A 23237-nucleotide genomic window follows, 5' to 3' on the forward strand; every position below is an offset into this window, starting at 1 on the left:
ATTAAGTGCAGCCCTTTCACAGCATCATCTTTTAAGATTTGAAATAGCTCACCTGGAATTCTGTCACCTCCACTAGCTTTGTTCTTAGTGATGTTTCCTAAGGCCCACTTGACTTCACACTCCACGATGTTTGGCTCTAGGTGAGTGATCACACCATTATGGTTATCTGGGTCACAAAGATCTTTTTTGTACAGTTCTTTGTATATTCTTGCCACCTCTTCTTAATATCTTCTGATTCTGTTAGGTCCATGCCATTTCTGTTCTTTATTGTACCCATCTTTGCATGAAACGTTCCCTTGGTATCTCTAATTTTCTTGATGAGATTTCTATGGGGTTTGATTCTAAATGTGATTTCGCCCCTCCTACTGTCTGGTTGGGGCTTCTCCTTTGCCCTTGGAAGTGGGATATCTTTTTTTGGTGGGATCCAACATTCTCCTGTTGATGGTTGTTCAGAGCTTAGTTGCAATTTTGGAGATTTCACAGGAGAAGATGAGTGCACATCCTTCTACTCTGCCATCCTGATTTTTAAAAATTGTATCTGTATATATCTGTTTAAAAATATGGAATACAGCTAGAATAACTGCTTTAATGTCTTTGTATTTGTGTCAGTTGTGGGTTTCAGTGATTCATTTTTCTCTGCATTATGGGTGTTATTTGCCTGCTTCTTGGCACATTTGATTATTCTCAATTGGATTTCAGACAGTATAAATTTCACCTTGTTGGGGACTGGATATTTTTATGTTCTACAAATACTCTTGAGCTGCTGTTAAGTCACTTGGAACTAGTTTGATCCTCTCAGGTTTTGCTTTTAAGATTTGTGAGAAAGGATCCTAGCAGTATTCAGTAAGGGGCTACCTATTTCTGACTACTGAGGCAAGAGCTTTCTAAATATGTAATGCCTCATGAATGGAGATTGCGTGTCTAACTGGTGGGAACAAAGTTTGTAACTGGCTCCCTGTGACTCCTGGGTGTTTTTAATCTTTTTGAGTGGTTCTTCTTCCTGTCTGAGAACATTTCCCCACCACTGTGCTGGTCAGTATCCTGGTGAATGCTTGAGGAGAGCCCTCTGCAGCTCCCCGGCACAGAGTTCTGTCTGGTACTGCCCAACTCTCAGCTTAACCTCCCTATCTCAGGGAATTTACTGGGCTTCCCCTGGATACCCTTCTCTGCTCTGTGCCCTGGAATCTCTCAAGACAATGAGCTGGGGCAACTGCAGGGCTCTCCTCATTTTCTCCTCTTCTCTCAGGGATCGATATTCTTCATTGTCTGATGTCCTGTGCCTCAAAAACTATGGTTTCATATATTTGTCCATTTTTTTTTTCACTGTTTCAGCTGCGGTGGTGAATTCAGCCCCTGATATTGTATCTTGGTCAGAAGGAGACATTTAACTGGATTTATATCTTCTCATTTGAGCCCAATTCCTTACCTATAGAGTGCATCAATTATATTTTATATAATATTGCTCTATTAGTGGGAAATAGATGAGCTACATCAAAATGTCTAAGATAAAACCTTTCACTGTCTTTGGAAACACTTCTTCAGTGTCAGTTAAGAGGAAACTGTTACCACAAGTTTGCTTTTATCAAGAATCAGGAAGTACTATGAGATCAGCATTAGACTTTTAAAAAATGTTGTTATGTGTAGGACACTGTATATTTTAGGTATTCGACTGGAAAGACACTTGTCGGAATTGTCTTGCTGGCTTAGTTTGCTGTATTAAGTTTGATGTCATGTCTACTCATGGCATAAATTCTTCTCATGTGATGCCATTTGCTAATGACACAAATTCTTCTGCTGTGATGCCAGCTAGTAAAGACATATATTCTTTTTCAAACATTGCTTTAGCATTTTTAATGAGCTTACTAGCTTTTGCTATAATGCTAGGAAATGCTGTGGTCATTTTAGCTTTTGTGGTGGACAAAAATCTTCGACATCGAAGTAATTACTTTTTCCTTAACTTGGCCATTTCAGACTTCTTTGTTGGTAAGTTACATTTAAGATAATCTTTCTCGATTATAATTTATTTCTAAAAACATAAAACAAGCTTTTATTATTTCAAAGGACTGTATAAAATTGGGTACTATTAGAAATAAAAAATTTAAGGATTTAAATTCAGGGGAGGCTGTATGGCACTATATGGGAATGATATATATATATATATATGTATGTAAATAAGGTTTGTAGGGGAATTTTCCTCTAAAAACAGTTTCTTTTTATGGAATAAAAGTAAGTCCAGAGTTGCTTTAATCTAAGAGTTATTTTTGTTTCTGGAGCTATTTTCCTTGCATGTTTAGGTTTATAAGTATTCCTTTTTAAGTAAGCATAGTTTCTTTAATATCACAGTGTTGGAGTTATAGGAAATGATGCATGTACTGGTAATTGGCACAATCAGAAAATAGGATGTTCAGGTCAAATAGTATAGTTGATATTATTTTATGATATGATACATCATAGCATGTTATAAAGTACACCCAACACCAACCTACTTTGTGTATGATATGGTATCATAGTGCTAAATAACTGTAAGATCATAGAAATCAAAGTAATCTTTCTTTGAAAATGTACGCTTCATAATTTCTTACTGCCTGATGATCATTTTCCACAATCCTTATAATAGTGAGTGTATAGTGAAAGTCACTCAGTTGTGTCCAACTTCTTGTGACCCCCATGGACTGTACAGTCCATGGAATTCTCCAGGCCACATTACTGGAGTGGGTAGCCTTTCCCTTCTCCAGGGGATCTTTCCAACCCAGGGATTGAACCCAGGCCTCCCACATTGCAGGCGAATTCTTAACAAGCTGAGCCACCAGGGAAGCGCATATCCTTGTAATAATAAGTAAATATGCAGAAGTGTCTACTGCTGATATTGTTTTATAGGACCTCCTAGTTAATTTGTTATTGTGTATAGCTACATAAACACTTACAGTTATGTTAAAATGAAGCAAAACTAATAGAACAATTTAAGTTTAGTGCCTGGAACATAGTGATTGCTCAACTTGTGTTAGTCTTTTCACTCTTGATTTCTCTGTAGACAAATGTCAACTCAAACCGAGTTCACAAATGTTAGTAGAGTACCTACCATGTATAAGTACTGTTAAGTACCAAGTGCAATTAGATGATGATGAGAGATAGACAGGACTAGGTTAATCTGTTTCTTTTTTAAGCCTTCAAAATAGTACAGTAGCTAAGAGAAGTTCAGAAATGACTAACAGGACAAAGTGATGTGAGAACCTACAAAGACCTACCAAGTGTTATAGGCACTCAGAGGCGGGGTGGGGGGTGGGGGAACACATTTTGTTAGGGGGTAGTGGCCTCCAAAATGAACTTAAGGGGATGGGAATAATTTCCATAGGCAGAGTTGGGGAGGGCAGAGAATTCTAAGAATCAGCAGCGATATGCTGATAGAAAATCATTGCGTATACCTTCCTAAGTGTGAGCTCCAGGCTGGCTTGTGTGCAAATGGGCTATATGAGAACAGCAAAGGGTGAAGATGAAATAGTTGGAATCTATACAAGGAAGGCCTTTGAATACTAGTGTGAGTCTGGATTGGAGCTTATTCAGAAGGCAATGTGACATTTAACTGAGTGACTGGGTTGAAGCTTCACATTAGAGGCATCAGAAGAGATGTAGGAGGTGGGTGAAGCTGGAGCAGGGGGCGGCTTGGTTTCTGAGAATCCTGCAGTGACCTTGGCAGAAATCAGCAGTGAGGCTCTGAGCGAGGGTCAGTTCAGTCACTTAGTCATGTCCAACTCTTTGCGACCCCATGGAGTGCAGCATGCCAGGCTTTTCTGTCCATCACCAACTCCTGGAGCTTGCTCAAACACATGTACATTGAGTCAGTGATGCCATCCAACCATCTCATCCACTGTTGTCCCCTTCTCCTCCTGCCTTCAGTCTTTCCCAGCATCAGGGTCTTCTCCCAGGAGGTAGTTCTTGCCATCAAGTGGCCAAAATATTGGAGTTTCAGCATCAGTCCTTCCAATGAATATTCAGGGTTGATTTCCTTTAGGATTGACTGGTTTGATCTCCTTGCAGTCCAAGGGACTTACAAGAGCTTTCTCCAACACTGCAGTTCAAAAGCATCAATTCTTCGGCGCTCAGTTTTCTTTATAGTCCAACTCTCACATCCATACATGACTGCTGGAAAAACCATAGCCTTTACTAGATGGAAATTTGTCGGCAAGGTAATGTTTCTGCATTAAATAAAAAGCTGAGACATTACTTTGCCGACGAGGGTAAGAGTGGAAATAAGTTCAGGAGGCAGAGATGCAATGGGGGTGGGGTTGTCAGGCAGGAGAAAGATGTGTTAAAGATTGAGTTCTGGGGACAAGAGAAGTATGACATTCCTCAGAGAAATAGGGAGCATTTGGGAAAGCAGTTTATGCTTCTGATATTGCAATGATAAAAGTTTTGGAGGAAACCTCTAGTTGGAAAGATTGACTTAGGAATCCAGGTATAAAAATGACAGGATCACAGAAAAAAGTGGAGAACTAATATAGAAGCATTAAAAACATGCAGCAGTCTTGTTTTTCTCCTCAGTTCTGCCCCTCCAGGTAACCAACACTAACAACTTGATATAGATCCTTCCATATCACTCTCTTTGCTCATGTGTGCATGGTTGTGTCAGAGAAGGCGATGGCACCCCACTCCAGTACTCTTGCCTGGAAAATCCCATGGATGGAAGAGCCTGGTAGGCTGCAGTCCATGGGGTCGCGAAGAGTTGGACACGACTGAGCGACTTCACTTTCACTTTTCACTTTCATGCACTGGAGAAGGAAATGGCAACCCACTCCAGTGTTCTTGCCTGGAGAATCCCAGGGACGGGGGAGCCTGGTGGGCTGCCGCCTATGGGGTCACACAGAGTTGGACATGACTGAAGTGACTTAGCAGCAGCAGCAGTATGGGTGTGTGTGCTCAGTTGCTCAGTCATGTCTGACTCTTTGTGACCGCATGGATTGTAGCCTCCTAGACTCCTCTGTTCCATGGGACTTTTCCAGGCAAGAATACATTTTCTTCTCCAGGGGTTCTTCCTGACACAGGAATTGAACCCAAGTCTCCTGCTGCCGAGCCACCAGGGAAGCCCTTTATGCTCACATAAACAGATAAAGTGAAAGTGAAGTCACTCAGTTGCGTCCTATCCTTTGTGACCCCATGGACTGTAGCCTACCAGGTGCCAGCTGATTTGGTGCCTGGCAAGGGCTCTCCTCCTGGCCTGTAGATGGCTGCCATCTTGCTTCATCCTCATCCAGCCTTGAGAGACAGCGAGCAAGCGAGCTTCCTGGTATTTCTTCTTCTAAGGACACTAAGCCTGTTGGATTAGGGCTCTACACTTACAGCCTAATTTAACTTTAATTACCTCCTTATAGGCCCTATCACTCTGGGGATTCGGGCTTCAGCATGTGAATTTTGGGGGAGGGTGACACATTCAGTCCACAATACCTTCAATACAATCACTGTTACCACTCATTACTCTGTTGGTCCAAAGAATTCACTAGGGCTTTCAGCTTCCCCTCTACCTTTTGACTGTCATTTTCTCATGGAAGATGCAGTTTTTTTTTTTAAGTTTATTTTTAATTGGAGGATGATTGCTTTACAATATTGTGTTGAAGACCCAGGTTCGATCCCTGGGTCAGGAAGATCCTCTGGAGAAGGAAATGGCAACCCACTCCAGTACTCTTGCCTGGAAAATCCCATGGACGGAGGAGTGTGGTAGGCTACAGTCCATGGGGTAGCAAAGAGTCGGACACGACTGAGTGACTTCACTTTCACTTTTCTGCCATATATCAATATGAATCAGTCATAGTTATACATATGTCCCCTCCGCTTTAATCTCCCTCCCACTTCTCACAAGATGTAGCTTCTTAACTGGCTTCAGAAAGAAGGGGCTATTCAGGATTGACAGCAATTTTTAATGAAACTAGACTTCCCCATTTTCATCTATTCATTCAGCCGATACTGATTTATTTTGAACCAGGCACCCTTTTAGGTGCTGGGGATATATCAGGGAAAATACAGTAAAAAAAAAAAAAATCTCTGCCCTCATGGTGCTTGTATTTTTTCTGGGAACATGGGTGGTGAGACAGACAATAAGCAATATAAATAAATAAATAAAATTACACAACATTTTAGAGGTTGATCATTTGTTATTGAGAAAAATATAGGGAGGAGGAAGTATGTTAGAGGTAGAGGTTATAGTGTAAACTCAGGGTTAGGGCTCGCTGAGGAAGATTCATTTGAGTAAACAGAAGGAGGCTTCTTAGAGGGAAGTGTGCTGCATACCAGGATACCCGTGCAAGGATCTGAGAGTGTGGGTGTGGGTGTGGGTGTGGGTGTGGGTGTGGGTGTTGGTGTGGTGTATTTGAGGTCAGATAGGGCGAAGAGATATCACTGCCAACAAAGGTCCATACAGTCAAAGCTCTGTTTTTTCCGATAGTCATGTATGGATGTGAGACCATACATGGATGTGAGTCATGTATGTCCGACCATGAACTGAGTGCCAAAGAATTGATGCTTTTGAATTGTGGTGCTGGGAAGACTTTTGAGAGTCTCTGGGACCGCAAGAAGATCAAACCACTCAATACTAAAGAAAATCAACCCTGAATATTCACTGGAAGGACTGATGCTGAAGCCGAAGCTCCAATACTTTGGCCACCTGATGTGAAGAGCCAACTCTTTGAAAAGACCCTGATTCTGGGGAAGATGGAAGGCCAAAGGAGAAGTGGGCAGCAGAGGATGAGACAGCTAGATAGCATCACTGACTCAATGGACGTGAATTTAAGCAAACTCTGGGAGATAGTGGAGGACACAGGAGCCTGACTTGCTGCAGTTCATGGGGTTGCAAAGAGTCAGACATGACTTAGTGACTGAACAATAACAAGGGTTAACAAGAAGAGGAGTGAGCCAGGAGTGAAGGAGTAGCAGAGGGTTTTTTCTCTCACACTGTCCCTGCCTTACAGAGTTTCTATGACAGTTAGATGAGATGATATATGTAATGCACACAGGAAGTGTCTGGCATATGGTAACTGTACAATACCTATTAGCTGCTATTAATTTATTTGAGTTACATGTGTGAGCCATTAGTCAACTCTAGATGTTGTGAAAAATACAAAGGTTGACTTCCAACACGGTCCCAATCTTAACACGTGACAATATTATAAAGTAGGATGTGTCTGTATACGAGAGAGGGAGAGATGACTGAGGTGCCAGGAGAGGGCAGGTGGCAAAGGGTCACTTCTACCTAGGAAGTTCCAATAAAGATGATAAGAAAGATATCATTTTTTTTTACACTAAGTGAAGAATGAGAAGGAGTTAAATAGACTTCTCTGTAAAAGAGAGATCTTCAAGCAAGAAGAATGTTCTTGGCAAAATCAAAAAGATGTGGCAATGTGAGATGTGTTTAGGGAAGGGCGGCCCATCCTGTCTGGGTTGGATCATGAAAGCAAAAGATGATGGGTGCTGTGTATGGCTGGAAATACATGTTGGGACCTGAACTTAATTTGGAAAGTAACAAGGAGCTATTGAAGGTATGATGTTTGTGACAGCTATTTTTAAAATGGTATTTACAGAACATGTAGGAGATCAGTCCTGAATTTGCTGATGAAATACCATGAATTTCTAAATTATAATCAAGCAGTTTTTGGTCATTTCAGATAGATCTTTGTGTCGTGTTTGCATTTCTTCGTATTCATTGATAACGTGCTAAATTTGTTAACCTTCATTTTTTTCCGCCCATGCAGGTATGATCTCCATTCCTTTATTCATCCCTCACAAGCTCTTCAACTGGGAGTTTGAAAATAACGTTTGTGTCTTTTGGCTCACTACTGACTATCTTTTGTGTACAGCATCTGTGTATAACATCGTACTCATCAGCTTTGATCGATACCAGTCAGTCTCGAATGCTGTAAGTCAAAACATTAATTTATCCTGCTTAGAAGATTATATATTTGTGAATTTTATAAATTTTGGGTCCCTAAGCAAAAAATTTTGTTTGTTTGTTTAATTGACCAACCTTAGAGAAGCCTGATTACCCTTTTGTTGGCACTAAGTCCTCATTGGCTGTTAGTGAATACTTTCTGTGTGTTTGGTTAAGTCACTCCGCTGCATCCAATGAAAATGGGAAAATGTCCAGCAGAATCCAAGGCAAGGTGTAAGAAGTGGTAAACTGAGTCTGTAGTAGGTTGGATATGCAAGAATCTCACAGTAGGTTTATCTATTCAACTCCTAAGAAAACTTGAGACCTGAATGTTTTCTTCAGGATTGAACTTGGTGGGCAGGTAGAAAGACTCCCAGACTTCCAATTGTCATGAAGAAATTAATTTTGAATGACCAAAGGAAAAAACAGTATGCAGGGAAGCCACAGGTTATAACAGTGGAACTAACCAGTGCCAGTTTAGGACCCATGCCAAGCAAGTCTGAACTAACCAAGATCTGGAATAGTCTCATCAATTAGTTCATGACATTAGTTCTTAAGCAAGCTAAATTTATCAGCAACAAAGGAGAGAATAAGATTGATGTTAGTAAGGATGAGGGATGGGAGGAGGCCACAGAAATAATGGGACAGTGATCTGAAGAGTCTGAGACCTTGATGGGAAACTTCCTTCACTCCTGAGTCCCAGGGACCTAAATGTATGGGGAATGATTGTGTGACAAGGATTTTGTTAAGGACTGGGATACAGAACTGAATCTGCAGAGTCTTTTTTTTTTTTTTTTTTTTGAGGAACATAACAGTCTAATATGGAAATGGATCCATAAACAAAGGGACTAAGTGTGGTGCTGGAGGCATTGAGAGGCCAGGGACAGCTCTGTCCTGGGAGAGCTGTGCACCTTGGAGGCAGACAGGATTGGGAGGGTGCATTGGATAAAGATAGGATAAAATGCCATTACAAAGAGATTCCAAGCTGAGACTCAGACTGTAAGGCAGAAGTTAATTTTTCTCTCATAGAACAGTTCAGGAAGATTAGAAGGCTCTGCTCCAGGAGCCCACCCAGGGACCCAGGCTCTGTACTCTCTAGAGCAGGCACTTATGGCATCTGTTGCAATTGCTCAAATAAAACTTTATCATCCAAATAGTTGCTGGGCCACACGTGCTCCATGATCAGTGGTTTGCTCACCCCCATCCTAAGTCATTAACCTCCTTGGCATGCTCAAAGTCAAGTTGTTGTCACTTCAGGTTTCAGAAAAGAAGAGCAGAAGGCAGAAGTCCAGGGCAAAGGATTTTCTTTTAACCAAGTAGTGCAGAGTCACACAATCATTTCCACTCACCTTTCACTGGTGAAATGTAGTCACATGGCCTTACCTTATTGTAAGGGAAGCCAGGAAGTGTGTTCTCTAGCTGAGCTGCCATATGGCAAGGAAGTAGAGAATGGGATGTGGTGGGACAGCCAGACACTTGACATTGAGTACGTCACTGGCACCAGAGTCCACTGCAGTTTGTACTGGACGAACTCTGGAGAGAGTACAGATCAATTTGGATTAGCAATCCAGAAGCCTATGATCTCACATTTTTCAAACTGCAGATAGTAACTCATTATTGAGTCATGAAGTCAGTTCCGTGGCCTGTTACGTCACTTTTTCTTAGAATGAAAAAACATGAACAGAAGTAGAACAGAACTTACAAATTAGTGTATAATAAAGCTAAGAACTGTTTTATGAATACTTCTGTCAGTATCCTTGATTAGGGTTTAAAATGCATTTCTTACTTTAGGTTACAGTCAAAATGTTTGAAAAGCAGTGCTCTAGTTAATTATCTTCCCCATTTGTACTTTTAACATTTCCTTTCCTTCTGGGTTTTCTTTTTAATCTCAACTGAGTGTTCCTAGTTAGTGTTCACTGGGACATTTATTCACTGCAGGCTCAAGCTCTTGAGTGAACCTAAGGTTTGTGTAAAGGAAAGGGGTGGCTTTCCCAGTTAGAAAAAAGGCTTAGACATTACAGAGTTGAGGAGTGATGTCCAGAGAGAAAAGTGGATGGGTTTATTCCTTGGTCTTGCCCTGAGAAATTCCTTGACAATGTGGGCTGTAAACTTGGTGAGGGCCAGGTCAGCTGGATCCGGGTCCCTAGCACACGGCAGAGACGAGTATAACAGGTGCTAAAGGCAGCGGTGTGTGAATGCTCATGGGGATGCTCAGGCAGCACCAGCACCTCTGTTGGCTGAGTTCCAACACAGCTATAGGAAGCCAGAAGGAAACCTTCAAAGACCACAGGAGCTCATAGGAAGTGATCATGGGGAACAGAGCCCTTGCTGGAGCTAAAAGTCGAGAAGACAATGTAACAGGTCAGGGTGACAGGCAGGGCTTGAGAAATGGAAATCTGACAATAACCCGGGAAAGGAAGGCTCAGTGCAAATGGCCATGCCTGACAAGCACTTAGAATGGCCCTGCAATCCCATCTCATTATTAACACCAGCACGTTCCAGGGGCTGCTCTGCCTCACAAAAGAAATCTGACTGACAGAATGTTTGGATGTCTTATGGAAGTGGGGAAGGAAGCAGGGTAAGAGGAGACATCCTGAATAATGGACATATTCTGTAAAAGGTGAGAAGTGGGCCACGGATGAATTTCAGGGAGGCATGGGCCTGGATTCAAGCAATTTTGAACTGTCATCTGTCTAAAATGCTACCCAGAGATGAGGGAAGAGATTGGCATCATCATCTCAATTCCCTTGGATGTCTGTTATCCCATTTGACCTTATACATAACAGAAAAGAGATCACTTTCCAGCGTATTGTACCATATCATTACAAAGGCTGAACAAAGCAATTAAAGAACTAAATGCAGTTTTATGACCATCTGGGTATTGTTACTATCTTCATAATCATTAGACTTAAGTGCAAGTATTAATTAGTGGTATGAGAAGCAGAAGGCAAAAAGATGTACTGTACAAGGGAGCTTGTGGTTAGCACCATATACATTTTAGGTTAGCTTCAGAATTACCAGTAATTTGGAAAAGGGTAAGAAAAAGAGAAAAAAAACCCACTTCCCTGATTTTTTTAAAAAAGTAACTTAAAAAATTTTTCCTTTTACCTCTAGCCCGTTGGTGAGCCCTCCTCAGCACATACAAGCCATTAAAGAAAGACAGTGCTTGGTACTGTTATACCCTTTTAATAAAAATGAGAACATACTTCAGGACAAGACTTAAAAACTTGTCCTTGACAAGTTTTGGTACTTGAAAGATGGTGAAAAGGGAAGTGTGTTCCCACATCATGGGTAAATCATTTCCTTTTCCTTGAGTATAAGCAGAGAAACATGGAACATGGTTGGAAGAAATCTTACTGATCTGAAAGGGGTTTGGAGAGATTGTCTGCTCCAAATCCCCTTAGAAAAGTCTTGGGTCACATGGTTACCCCTAATACGGGTAGTTGGCATCTTAGATTTCTTATAGAAGATATTCTTCAAGATTTTAGAATCTATCAAAGGTCCTGGGATCTGAGAGCAACCCTCCCCCACAGAATCTCATCTTTCCTTATAGAAGCCTGTCCCTGTGCTCAAATGGGCTTAGAACATTCTTCACTCCTAAAAAAGACCGTGGCACTCACCACAGCCACGTCTCCCCAAGTGGCTGGCCACCATTGCTTCAGTACCATTTTTGCTGGGTGGATTCATTTGTAGAAAGAAATGTTAGGTTCTGCTCAGTAACACTGTAGTCTCTTCCTACAGCTGATTTAACTCGCTTTCTTTTTGTGCATCATCTTATGAGAGGAATGTAAGAGTTCTTTCCTTTTTGACCCCACCTTGAAGGCTCAGCATAAACTGCAGAATAGATTCTGTCTTTCGAACTTTTTTTACTGTGACTTCAGTGACAAATGCATTTTACACTGTGATTCGGTATGCACATTTCTCTCTCTCTTATGTATATCTATTAATGCTTTCCCAAAGCAAAAGTTTCATCAAACAATACATATCCTTATGATGTGTGATGCATTCTGACATTGATTATCCCAATTTGTTAAAAATGCTGCTCACGACCCAGCTGGCAGGTTAAAAACACCGTGAGCATGTTCACTCAGTTTCAGTTAACAGTTCAGGTTCGTGTCTGTGGACTAGGAAAAACTGTGTTCTTTTAGATATTAACCTTGACATTTTCCATAGCGTCAAGACGTTTAACCTTAAACTGTTAAGAAAGTCTACATCTCGGCCCAGGGTTCACCAAAACTGTCAGCCCACGGTGCACATCACGGAAACTCCTGAGGGCTGACAGTATGCTTTGTGCAATCAACATGTACTCATTATATTAAAAATCATTTATTTGGTTTCTTTTAGGTGTCTTACAGAGCTCAGCATGCTGGGACCTTGAAGACTGCGACTCTGATGGTGGCCGTCTGGGTGGCGGCCTTCTTAGTGCATGGGCCAATACTAGTTTCAGAGGTTAGGAAGGAACTGGGGGGGGATTGCAAACCTGAATTCCTTAAAAAAAAGCATATCCTTGCCCTCACATTAGTCTTCGAATTCCTGATCCCAGTCTTGCTAGTGGCTTATTTCAACATGTATATTTACTGGAGCCTATGGAAGCGCAGTCATCTCAGCAGGGGGCATTCTGGATTCATTTCTGCCCCTTCCATTAGCAGCGGACGCTCATTCAGGAATGGACTGTTTTCGAGGCCATCTCTTTCCACCCTGGAGGAATCAGCAGCATCCCTTCGTTCTGAGAAATCAGGAAGGAAGAGCAGCCTCTTGTCTTCCTTAAGAACCCAGATGAATAGTTTAACCGCTTCCAAAACGAGCTCTCTCTCCCATTCAGATTCCCTAGTTCTTCACCAAAGGGAACATCTTGAGCTGCGCAGAGGCAAGAAACTAGCCAAGTCACTGGCCATTCTCTTGGGTGTTTTTGCTGTTTGCTGGGCTCCCTACTCCCTGTTCACAATTATTCATTCATGTCGTGGCACACTCGCAGATTTCTCAAACCCTGTGTACGAGTTCACATTTTGGCTTCAGTGGTTCAATTCCTTTGTCAATCCTTTTTTGTATCCCCTGTGTCACAAGCGTTTTCAGATGGCCTTCTTGAAATTATTTCGTGTGAAAAAGCAGTCCATATCATCACACAATCGGTCAACATCTTCTTAAAGATAATCATTTTGCTTATGTAAATTTCAGTCTTGCTCTCACATAAATGAGTCTGGCTTTCATCTTGCCGTTTCCACTCTACTGAAAAAGTCCATAAAATTGTAACACTTGAAAACTTAAACAAACAAATAAAAAACCCCTGGAACCTACAAGTCAGTGGAAAATTATTCTGGTGAATAACAACAGCATCATTAGAAACTGACAATAATATTTTTGTAAACTCAGAGCCACAAAAGCACTATATTTTTCTTAGTCATCACCTCTTCTTTGTCTTTTAGATCTTAAGATAATTTTGATTGTGAAATTCAAAAATTTTGGTTTTCTTTCTATATGTTCAGTGTTGCTACAGTCTTAACTGAATTTCCATTTTTATTTTACAGTGATGAAAACTCATCACGTTTTAAGATCATTCCCTAAAGCATACAGTAGGAAAAAGAGCTCTTTAGCCCTTTGTCCTGGGGGTGGGTAATTCTGTTATGGTCACTGGGCAGTTGAATTAGGGTTTGAGTTGGCAGAACAGGAGGTGAGGGTGCTCAGATGAAAGAGCAGAGGGCATATATACTTCTAGACTCTACATTCCTGATCCGAGAAAAGAAGGAAGTGTAGGATGATGGGGGAAAGAGGAGGTCACTGCAGCTCTTGAAGGTTCTCAATGAAGTTATCTTGGAGTCCCTGGCGATCATAGGATGACAGGGTGAGGGATAGGTAATAGGTTGAAAGGATGGCTTTCCCGTTTCCTTCCTGCCCCCTTGTCCTAACTTGCACATCAGCTAAAACTTCTCCATGAGAAAATAGGAAAGAATGAGAAAGACTAAGAGATCCAAAAGGACTATAAGATTAAACCTGATGTATCTCGTATAACATTCACAGAACTAGTATGTGTCAATAATTATGAATCAAATATATTTCTGTCTTTGATATTTTAACTCATGTGCTCAATATTTTATATTGCAGTGCTTGGAGTGATTCCTTTACTATGCAGTTAATGTAGGTTATACCTAACTGATGAGCTGCATTTTATTAGTCTGGTGACATTTTGTTCTTTTTGTCATTATTAATTTTTTTATAGTGTTCTTTACCTGTCTTTGTCATAACATTTCATTGTGATTTCATAGTTAATCTCTTCAGTAAGATTTTACCAGTACTTCTTCTACAATTTCTTAGAATTCTTATAATACAGATTAGTCATTTTCATATCTTAGATCTTTTAAACTTTTGATTCATCTAAAACATTAAAATATGAAAATCTTTGAAGTATATCATAAATGCTTAGAAATGCACATGGTTTTTTATATATACTTACACGTTAACGTTAGTTTCAAAACAGGAAATACATGTTCAATATTCAATCATAATTGAAAAATTTGAGAAATAAACCCTGATAAACACACAAGTTTTTACAATGCTGTAGCTTGTTAGTTTTAACATTTGTAAATCAGTAGTTGTGGATTTCATCTCATTACTGGAGGTTTGAATGATCATTGAATGGAGTGGCCCCATGAAAACTTTTTCCAGTTGAACCTTAGAGGAAACATGCCTAAATAGTCATATGTATTTTCTAAAGTCAGAAAACATAATATGTATTGTATTTCATTCAATCCAAGATGCTGTCCATCTAAGACATACCATCTTACATTATAAAAGAGAATATGCCATGAAACAAGGTTTAAAAGAATCACACTTATAAGGAAGTCCTATTCTAATTTCAGAATTGTTGAAAAGTGAGAAATGTATGTTTCAGAAGTGATGAAATGTGAGCCAGGTATGAGAAATGAACAGAACAGGGCTAATCTTCTATGAAGTGAGACTCTGAATAAAATACTTTGATGGTACATTCAGGTATTCATGAAACAGATGTGAATTGGGAGTCTATCACATATTAGCTACTTATTATAAAGATGTCTGTGAACCTTGACATAAGATTTAGATTCCCTGGGGCAGAAATATTATTGGGTTGGCCAAAAAGTTTGTTTGATTTTTATCATAAGATCTTACAGAAAAGCCCAAATAATTTTTTTTGCCAACCCAATACATTGGGATTCTCTTAGTACAGTCCACTTCATAGTTATTTATTGAAAAGGCACGAATCTCAGTCTTTTAAATCTGCACCGTAAGAACTTTTAAAATGTTTTTCATTATAATGAAAATATATGTACTTATTATAAAAAGACAACAGTTAAACAATTTCTTTACCCAAGAACCAGCCATAATTATTAGTTTGGTGTAGATGTTTCTAAAAAAAGAATGACATAATCCATTTTCTAGAAACATGTTTGTATATCTAAACTTTGATCTAACCGCCTCAAGATATCCTCAGGTGAAACTTACCATAAAATGAAACTTCCTACTGTAGTATGAGTAATTACTAGCCTCCACTTCCCAGTATAGGTGGTTTATAAACACTTACTAAATTTTTAAATTAAAGATATTTATTTTAAAATTATTTTAAAATAAATATTAAAAAAATGAATACTTACTCAGTTCAGTTCAGTTCAGTCACTCAGTCATGTCCGACTCTTTGCGACCCCATGAATCGCAGCACGCCAGGCCTCCCTGTCCATCACCAACTCCCAGAGTTCACTCAGACTCATGTCCAACGAGTCAGTGATGCCATCCAGCCATCTCATCCTCTGTCGTCCCCTTCTCCTCCTGCCCCCAATCCCTCCCAGCATCAGAGTCTTTTCCAATGAGTCAACTCTTCGTATGAGGTGGCCAAAGTACTGGAGTTTCAGCCTCAGCATCATTCCTTCCAATGAACACCCAGGACTGATCTCCTTTAGGATGGACTGCTTGGATCTCCTTGCAGTCCAAGGGACTCTCAAGAGTCTTATCCAACACCACAGTTCAAAAGCATCAATTCTTTAGCGCTCAGCTTTCTTCACAGTCCAACTCTCACATCCATACATGACCACTGGAAAAACCATAGCCTTGACTAGACGGACCTTTGTTGGCAAAGTAATGTCTCTGCTTTTGAATATGCTATCTAGGTTGGTCATAACTTTCCTTCCAAGGAGTAAGCGTCTTTTAATTTCATGGTTGCAATCACCATCTGCAGTGATTTTGGAGCCCAAAAAATAAAGTCTGACACTGTTTCCACTGTTTCCCCATCTATTTCCCATGAAGTGATGGGACCAGATGCCATGATCTTCGTTTTCTGAATGTTGAGCTTTAAGCCAACTTTTTCACTCTCTTCTTTCACTTTCATCAAGAGGCTTTTGAGTTCCTCTTCACTTTTGGCCATAAGGGTGGTGTCATCTACATATCTGAGGTTATTGATATTTCTCCCAGCAGTCTTGATTCCAGCTTGTGCTTCTTCCAGCCCAGCATTTCTCATGATGTATTCTGCATATAAGTTAAATAAGCAGGGTGACAATATGCAGCTTTGATGTACTCCTTTTGCTATTTGGAACCAGTCTGTTGTTCCATGTCCAGTTCTAACTGTTGCTTCCTGACCTGCATACAGGTTTCTCAAGAGGCAGGTCAGGGGGTCTGGTATTCCCATCTCTTTCAGAATTTTCCACAGTTTATTGTGAGCCACACAGTCAAAGGCTTTGGCATAGTCAATAAAGCAGAAATAGATGTTTTTCTGGAATTCTCTTGCTTTTTCCATGGTCCAGCGGATGTTGGCAATTTGATCTCTGGTTCCTCTGCCTTTTCTAAAACCAGCTTGAACAAGTGGAAGTTCATGGTTCACGTATTGCTGAAGCCTGGCTTGGAGAATTTTGAGCATTACTTTACTAGCGTGTGAGATGAGTGCAATTGTGTGGTAGTTTGAGCATTCTTTGGCATTGCCTTTCTTTGGGATTGGAATGAAAACTGACCTTTTCCAGTCCTGTGGCCACTGCTGAGTTTTCCAAATTTGCTGGCATATTGAGTGCAGCACTTTCACAGCATCATCTTCCAGGATTTGAAATAGCTCAACTGGAATTCCATCACCTCCACTAGCTTTGTTCGTAGTAATGCTTTCTAAGGCCCACTTGACTTCACATTCCAGGATGTCTGGCTCTAGATGAGTGATCACACCATCGTAATTATCTGGGTCATGAAGATCTTTTTTGTACAGTTCTTCTGTGTATTCTTGCCACCTCTTCTTGATATCTTCTGCTTCTGTTAGGTCCATACCATTTCTGTCCTTTATCGAGCCCATCTTTGCATGAAATGTCCCCTTGGTATCTCTAATTTTCTTGAAGAGATTTCTAGTCTTTCCCATTCTGTTGTTTTCCTGTATTTCTTTGCATTGATCACTGAGGAAGGCTTTCTTATCTCTCCTTGCTATTCTTTGGAACTCTGCATTCAGATGCTTATATCTTTTCTTTTCTCCTTTGCTTTTCGCTTCTCTTCTTTTCACAGCTATTTGTAAGGCCTCCCCAGACAGCCATTTTTCTTTTTGCATTTCTTTTCCATGGGGATGGTTTGATCCCTGTCTCCTGTACAATGTCTTGAACCTCAGTCCATAGTTCATCAGGCACTCTATCTATCAGATCTAGTCCCTTAAATCTATTTCTCACTTCCACTGTATAATCATAAGGGATTTGATTTAGGTCACACCTGAATGGTCTAGTGGTTTTCCCTACTTTCTTCAATTTAAGTCTGAATTTGGCAATAAGGAGTTCATGGTCTGAGCCACAGTCAGCTCCCGGTCTTGTTTTTGCTGACTGTATAGAGCTTCTCCATCTTTGGCTGCAAAGAATATAATCCATCTGATTTTGCTGTTGACCATCTGGTGATGTCCATGTGTAGAGTCTTCTCCTGTGTTGTTGGAAGAGTGTGTTTGCTATGACCAGTGCGTTCTCTTGGCAAAATGCTATTAGCCTTTGCCCTGCTTCATTCCGTACTCAAGGCCAAATTTGCCTGTTACTCCAGTTGTTTCTTGACTTCCTACTTTTGCATTCCAGTCCCCTATAATGAAAAGGACATCTTTTTGGGGTGTTAGTTCTAAAAGGTCTTGTAGGTCTTCATAGAACCCTTCAACTTCAGCTTCTTCAGTGTTACTGGATGGGGCATAGGCTTGGATTACTGTGATATTGAATGGTTTGCCTTGGAAACAACAGAGACAGATCATTCTGTCATTTTTGAGACTGCATCCAAGTACTGCATTTCGGACTCTTTTGTTGGTCATGATGGCTACTCCATTTCTTTTAAGGGATTCCTGTCCACAGCAATAGATATAATGGTCATCTGAGTTAAATTCACCCATTCCAGTCCATTTTAGTTTGCTGATTCCTAGAATGTTGACGTTCACTCTTGCCATCTCCTGTTTGATCACTTCCAATTTGCCTTGATTCATGGACCTAATATTCCAGGTCCCTATGCAATATTGCTCTTTACAGCATCGGACCTTGCTTCTATCACCAGTCACATCCACAGCTGGGTATTGTTTTTGCTTTGGCTCCATCCCTTCATTCTTTCTGGAGTTATTTCTCCACTGATCTCCAGTAGCATATTGGGCACTTACCAACCTGGGGAGTTACTCTTTCAGTATCCTATATTTTTGCCTTTTCATACTGTTCATGGGATTCTCAAGGCAAGAATACTGAAGTGGTTTGCCATTCCCTTCTCCAGTGGACCACATTCTGTCAGACCTCTCCACCATGACCTGTCTGTCTTGGGTGGCCCCACATGGCATGGCTTAGTTTCATTGAGTTAGACAAGGCTGTGGTCCATGTGATCAGATTGGCTGGTTTCCTGTGATTATGGTTTCAGTGTGTCTTCCCTCTGATGCCCTCTCACAACACCTACCATCTTACTTGGGTTTCTCTTACCTTGGACGTGGGGTATCTCTTCATGGCTGCTCCATCAAAGTGCAGTCGCTGCTCCTTACCTTGGATGAGGTCGCCTCTCCTGACCTTGAACATGGAGTAGCTCCTCTCAGCCCTCCTGCGCCCACGCAATTGCCACTCCTTGGATGTGGGGTAGCTCCTCTCAGCCACTGCCCCTGACCTCAGGCGTAGGGTAGCTCCTCTCAGCCACCACCCCTGACCTCGGGCATGGGGTAGCTCCTCTCAGCCACTCCTGCACCATCGCAGCCTGGCACTCTCAGTCATCTTTAAGACTAGAGAGAGTAAAAGAGAAGTGAAGTCATTAGAACCTAGGATCTTGGAGAAATCATTAGAGGGTTAATGTTTGAAGGCCTGATTAATTTCTGATGCCAATGGTAGAGCTTGGACAACCAAAGGGATGGGGCCAGTTGTGCCCAGGCTGCCCTCAGGGGTGGGGTGGGAAAATGCAGTTAGGGCTTCTGCTAGTACCTCTGATGGGAGCCAGCAAGGCAGAAACATTGGTCTTTAATGTCTGGTCCTGGCTACTGGTAAGGGTGTTACTAATATGCTAATGTAGTAAAATCAAGATATGATGAGATTCAGTTTGTTAGACGTCATATTTGTTGCCATCTTGGTTCTATTTGGGTTTTCTCTTTGTGTGTGTGTAGCTTCCTCTTATCTCTAGATTCTTTAAAGATTTATGTTCACTCCTGCTAAAGGTGCAGGGTTGGAAGGTTTTGAGCAAGGACACTCTTGCTAATAGTGGGGGGTGGAGGGTTTTGAGCATAAACCTGGAGCAGCTCTAGCAACACTAAGCCCAGCACCCTCATTCCAACAAAATTTACTTCCCCTCTGTTCTTATCACATGGACTTTAGTGCTTAAGAAGTGCTCAACATTTTAATGTTGATGCAAGTGACGGAGGAATGAAGTCCAGGAAAGCATGGAACTCAGCAGTGGCTATCATTGGTGGGTTCCCTACAGAGATGCCAAGCTGGTGTTTCATGAAAGTGTCTGACCTACAGGATCAGTGAATTTTGGTGTTATTATTTAAAAATTTAAAACACTGAATATTCCTTGGAAGGACTGTTGCTGAAGTTCCAATACTTTGGACACCTAATATGAATAGCCAACTCATTGGAAAAGACCCTAATGTTGGGAAAGACTGAAAGCAGAGGATGAGATTGTTGGATAGGAATACCAACTCAATGGACATGAATATGAGTTGGACATGACTTAGCAACTGAACAACAACAATAATTTAAAAACTGGGGAATTCAACATTAAAATTGAGATTTTCAGGTTTTTTTGTTGTTGTTGTTTTGTTAGAAATTGGAAGATACAGCAATATTGGGCCCACCTTCCCTTAAGAAAACAATTTGCTGGGAGTTCCTTGGCAGTTCAGTGGTTAAGACTCAGCCACTCAAACATTGTATGAAGTGGAGTGAAAGTCCCTCAGTTGTGCCCAACTCTGTGACTCCATGGACTATACAGTCCATGGAATTCTCCAGGCCAGAATACTGGAGTGGGTAGCCTTTCCCTTCTCCAGGGGATGTTCCTAACTCAGGACAGAAGCAAGCTGGTGTAGCTAAGACCATCTTAAGAGTAGCCAGCCTCTAGCTGACTCAACAGTTGATTGGAGATGCCTGGGCAAATGTTGGCTAAATGAGGCCAGCTGACTTCAGCCTAGCACTCCCCAGACCAGAAGAGCTGCTCAGTTGACCCAGAGACTCCTGAGCAATGAAAGTCACTACATCTGGGGAACACTCTGATATTCAGTAACAGGTAACTGACATGGGGAGTGTCCACTTTCCGGTGTATTCAATCCAGCCTCTAAAAGTTGAGTATGAGAGAGAGATAAAGATTTATATCACTTGTTCTTTTGTGGTAACTGAGACAAAAAAAGACAAACATTATTATGTAATAGGACAGTATTTTTTTTAAAGGTCATGGTTACTTCTCTACAGGAACATAGTCACTGCAAAATGATTTAGTAGCAAAGATAACTGATTTCAAAATATTGTAAACTAGACAACATAACAATAGTAGGATAGATATACACATGAGGCTAAAGATATACCATGGCGAGAGAAAGGTCAAAACAAGCTGTTCTTCAGTTCAGTTCAGTTCAGTCGCTCAGTCATGTCCAACTCTTTGCAACCCCATGAATCGCAGCACGCCAGGCCTCCCTGTCCATCACCAACTCCCAGAGTTCACTCAGGCTCACATCCATCGAGTCAGTGATGCCATCCAGCCATCTCATCCTCTGTCATCCCCTTCTCCTCCTGCCCCCAATCCCTCCCAGCATCAGAGCCTTTTCCAATGAGTCAACTCTTTGCATGAGGTAGCCAAAGTACTGGAGTTTCAGCTTTAGCATCATTCCTTCCAAAGAATACCCAGGACTGATCTCCTTTAGAATGGACTGGTTGGATCTCCTTGCAGTCCCAAGGGACTCTCAAGAGTCTTCTCCAACACCACAGTTCAAAAGCATCAATTCTTCGGCGCTCAGCCTTCTTCACAGTCCAACTCTCACATCCATACATGACCACTGGAAATGCTAAGCTGTTCTTAGCTATGTGCATTTCTCTTTCAATCATCAGGTTCAGTCTCTTCACATTTCCATCTTAAGTCAGATACTGCAGTCTACAGACTGGTTATACACTTTGTATTAAATAGTCTCTCTTTTCGATCCTATTCTTGCTCAGGCCTGCAGCAGTTTCTTAATGAGATTAAATGTCTACCAGGGAATAAGAGAAGAAGGACTTTTAGTAGAATGAGCCAGTTTGGTTAATGATGAGTAGTTCTTATGAAGATCAGTGGAAGAAGTCGAATTTATCTCTCCTTTCAAATTTTTATATTGCCTTTCTCTGCTCTCTTACTACTGATCATAAGGAACTGACCATAAAAGAAAACATCCTTCTGGAAAAGTTCAGTTTAGTTAACCAGAGTCTAACCTGCTGGGATAATATCAGAGCCTAGCTGACCTGGGGGAAGGGAAATAGTCAATTCCAGCCGTCTCTAGCTGTCCTGACCCACCTAAGTTGCGGAGATAAAAAAATCTCCCAGAAATACATTTGGAGTGCACAGTGAAGATACAGGTTCATTCAAAGATGGAGACCTAATCATAGGACTACATAAAACTTCCCCTCCCCCAGACCTCACTACCACATTGCTAGAAGTCTATGGTGGTTTCTTTTATGCAGTATATTCAGCTATGAAGAAAAAATTACAAAGCATATCAAAAGGCTAAAACCACAATTTGAAGACACCGAGAAATCATCGGAACCAGACATAGCGTGGGTGTTGGAATTATCAGATTGGGAATTTAAACCCATTCTGATGAATATGCTGCGGTCTCCAGTAGATGAGGCAATCAGCCCGCAAGATCAGATGGACAATGTAAGCACAGAGACAGGAATCCTAAGAAATGTTTAGGTCACTTAAAACATCTTTCAGACATTCACTCTAACTTAACATTTCCAATAGTCAAGATAAAGATGTAAAAGACATGCTTTTTTTTCTCCATAGAAAGACACTTATCAGCTCCTTCTTAGAAATGGGAAGACAACTTGTTTTTAAATTATTACTCCATTCTTCCTGTGTCCCCACCCCATTCTAGGGCATCTGGGTCATGGCTGAGGTGGTGGTTAGGCAGCTGGTTGGATCTTCTGCCCTTTTTGGCTTCTGGAATCTCAACTTTTGAGTTTTGAGTTCAATCCTTATTTTTGGGTTTTGGCCCTCTGGCTTCATGTGGCTAAGCTGGGCTGAAGGGCCTCATTACATCTGAGTTAGGAGTACTTCTCAAGGGGCTTCCCTGGTGGCTCAGAGGGTAAAGAATCCACCTGCAATGTAGGACACCTGGGTTCATTCCCTGGAGGAGGGCGTGGCTGCCCACTCCAGGATTCTTGCCTAGAGAATCCCATGGACAGGGGATCCTGGCGGACTACAGTCCACATGGTTGCAAAGATTTGGACATGACTGAGAGACTTTCACTTTCAGGAGTACCTCTCAAGGGGTTGCAGTCCCCTGTGGTATGGAGCTGGGCACTATGGTCTATTCCTCAGTGTTCTTACTTTTCGGCTTTCATGAGGACCAAGAAAAAGAGGGTCTGGACTTGGAGAGCCATACTCCTCTACACTATTCTCAGGACTGAGGAAACATCTGTTGCTTTGAGAACATAGCCCCATTAGGGTTTCTACTATGTAGCAGGCAATGGGGGGCAAGTTAGTTAAGGAGTTATGTATCATCTGGCATGACATCAACAGGGATATGCACACAAATGTGCTCTGCAGGGCAGTGACAAAGCATGATGAATCATTTCTTTTATAGTTATGCTCGTAGGGCCGAGAGGTCAGAGCCCCTACAGCAGAACTGTTGCAAACTGCCCTGCTTGGCCTTGTATCTTTCCAAGCAACCTGGTCCT

General features: G+C 41.3%; 1 protein-coding gene across 1 annotated transcript; it reads left to right on the plus strand.

Annotated features, from left to right (window-relative positions):
* Window positions 1–1512: 1512 nt before the first annotated feature.
* HRH4 (histamine receptor H4) lies at window positions 1513–14190 on the plus strand. The gene is made up of 3 exons (XM_006041830.4): window positions 1513–1983; window positions 7737–7900; window positions 12257–14190. Exons 1-3 carry the CDS (start codon window positions 1731–1733, stop codon window positions 13055–13057), a joined length of 1218 nt encoding a protein of 405 aa, XP_006041892.3. The 5' UTR covers window positions 1513–1730; the 3' UTR covers window positions 13058–14190.
* Window positions 14191–23237: the final 9047 nt, after the last annotated feature.

Source organism: Bubalus bubalis, chromosome 22 (assembly GCF_019923935.1).
Source record: "Bubalus bubalis isolate 160015118507 breed Murrah chromosome 22, NDDB_SH_1, whole genome shotgun sequence".
Classification (NCBI taxonomy): Eukaryota; Metazoa; Chordata; class Mammalia; order Artiodactyla; family Bovidae; genus Bubalus; species Bubalus bubalis.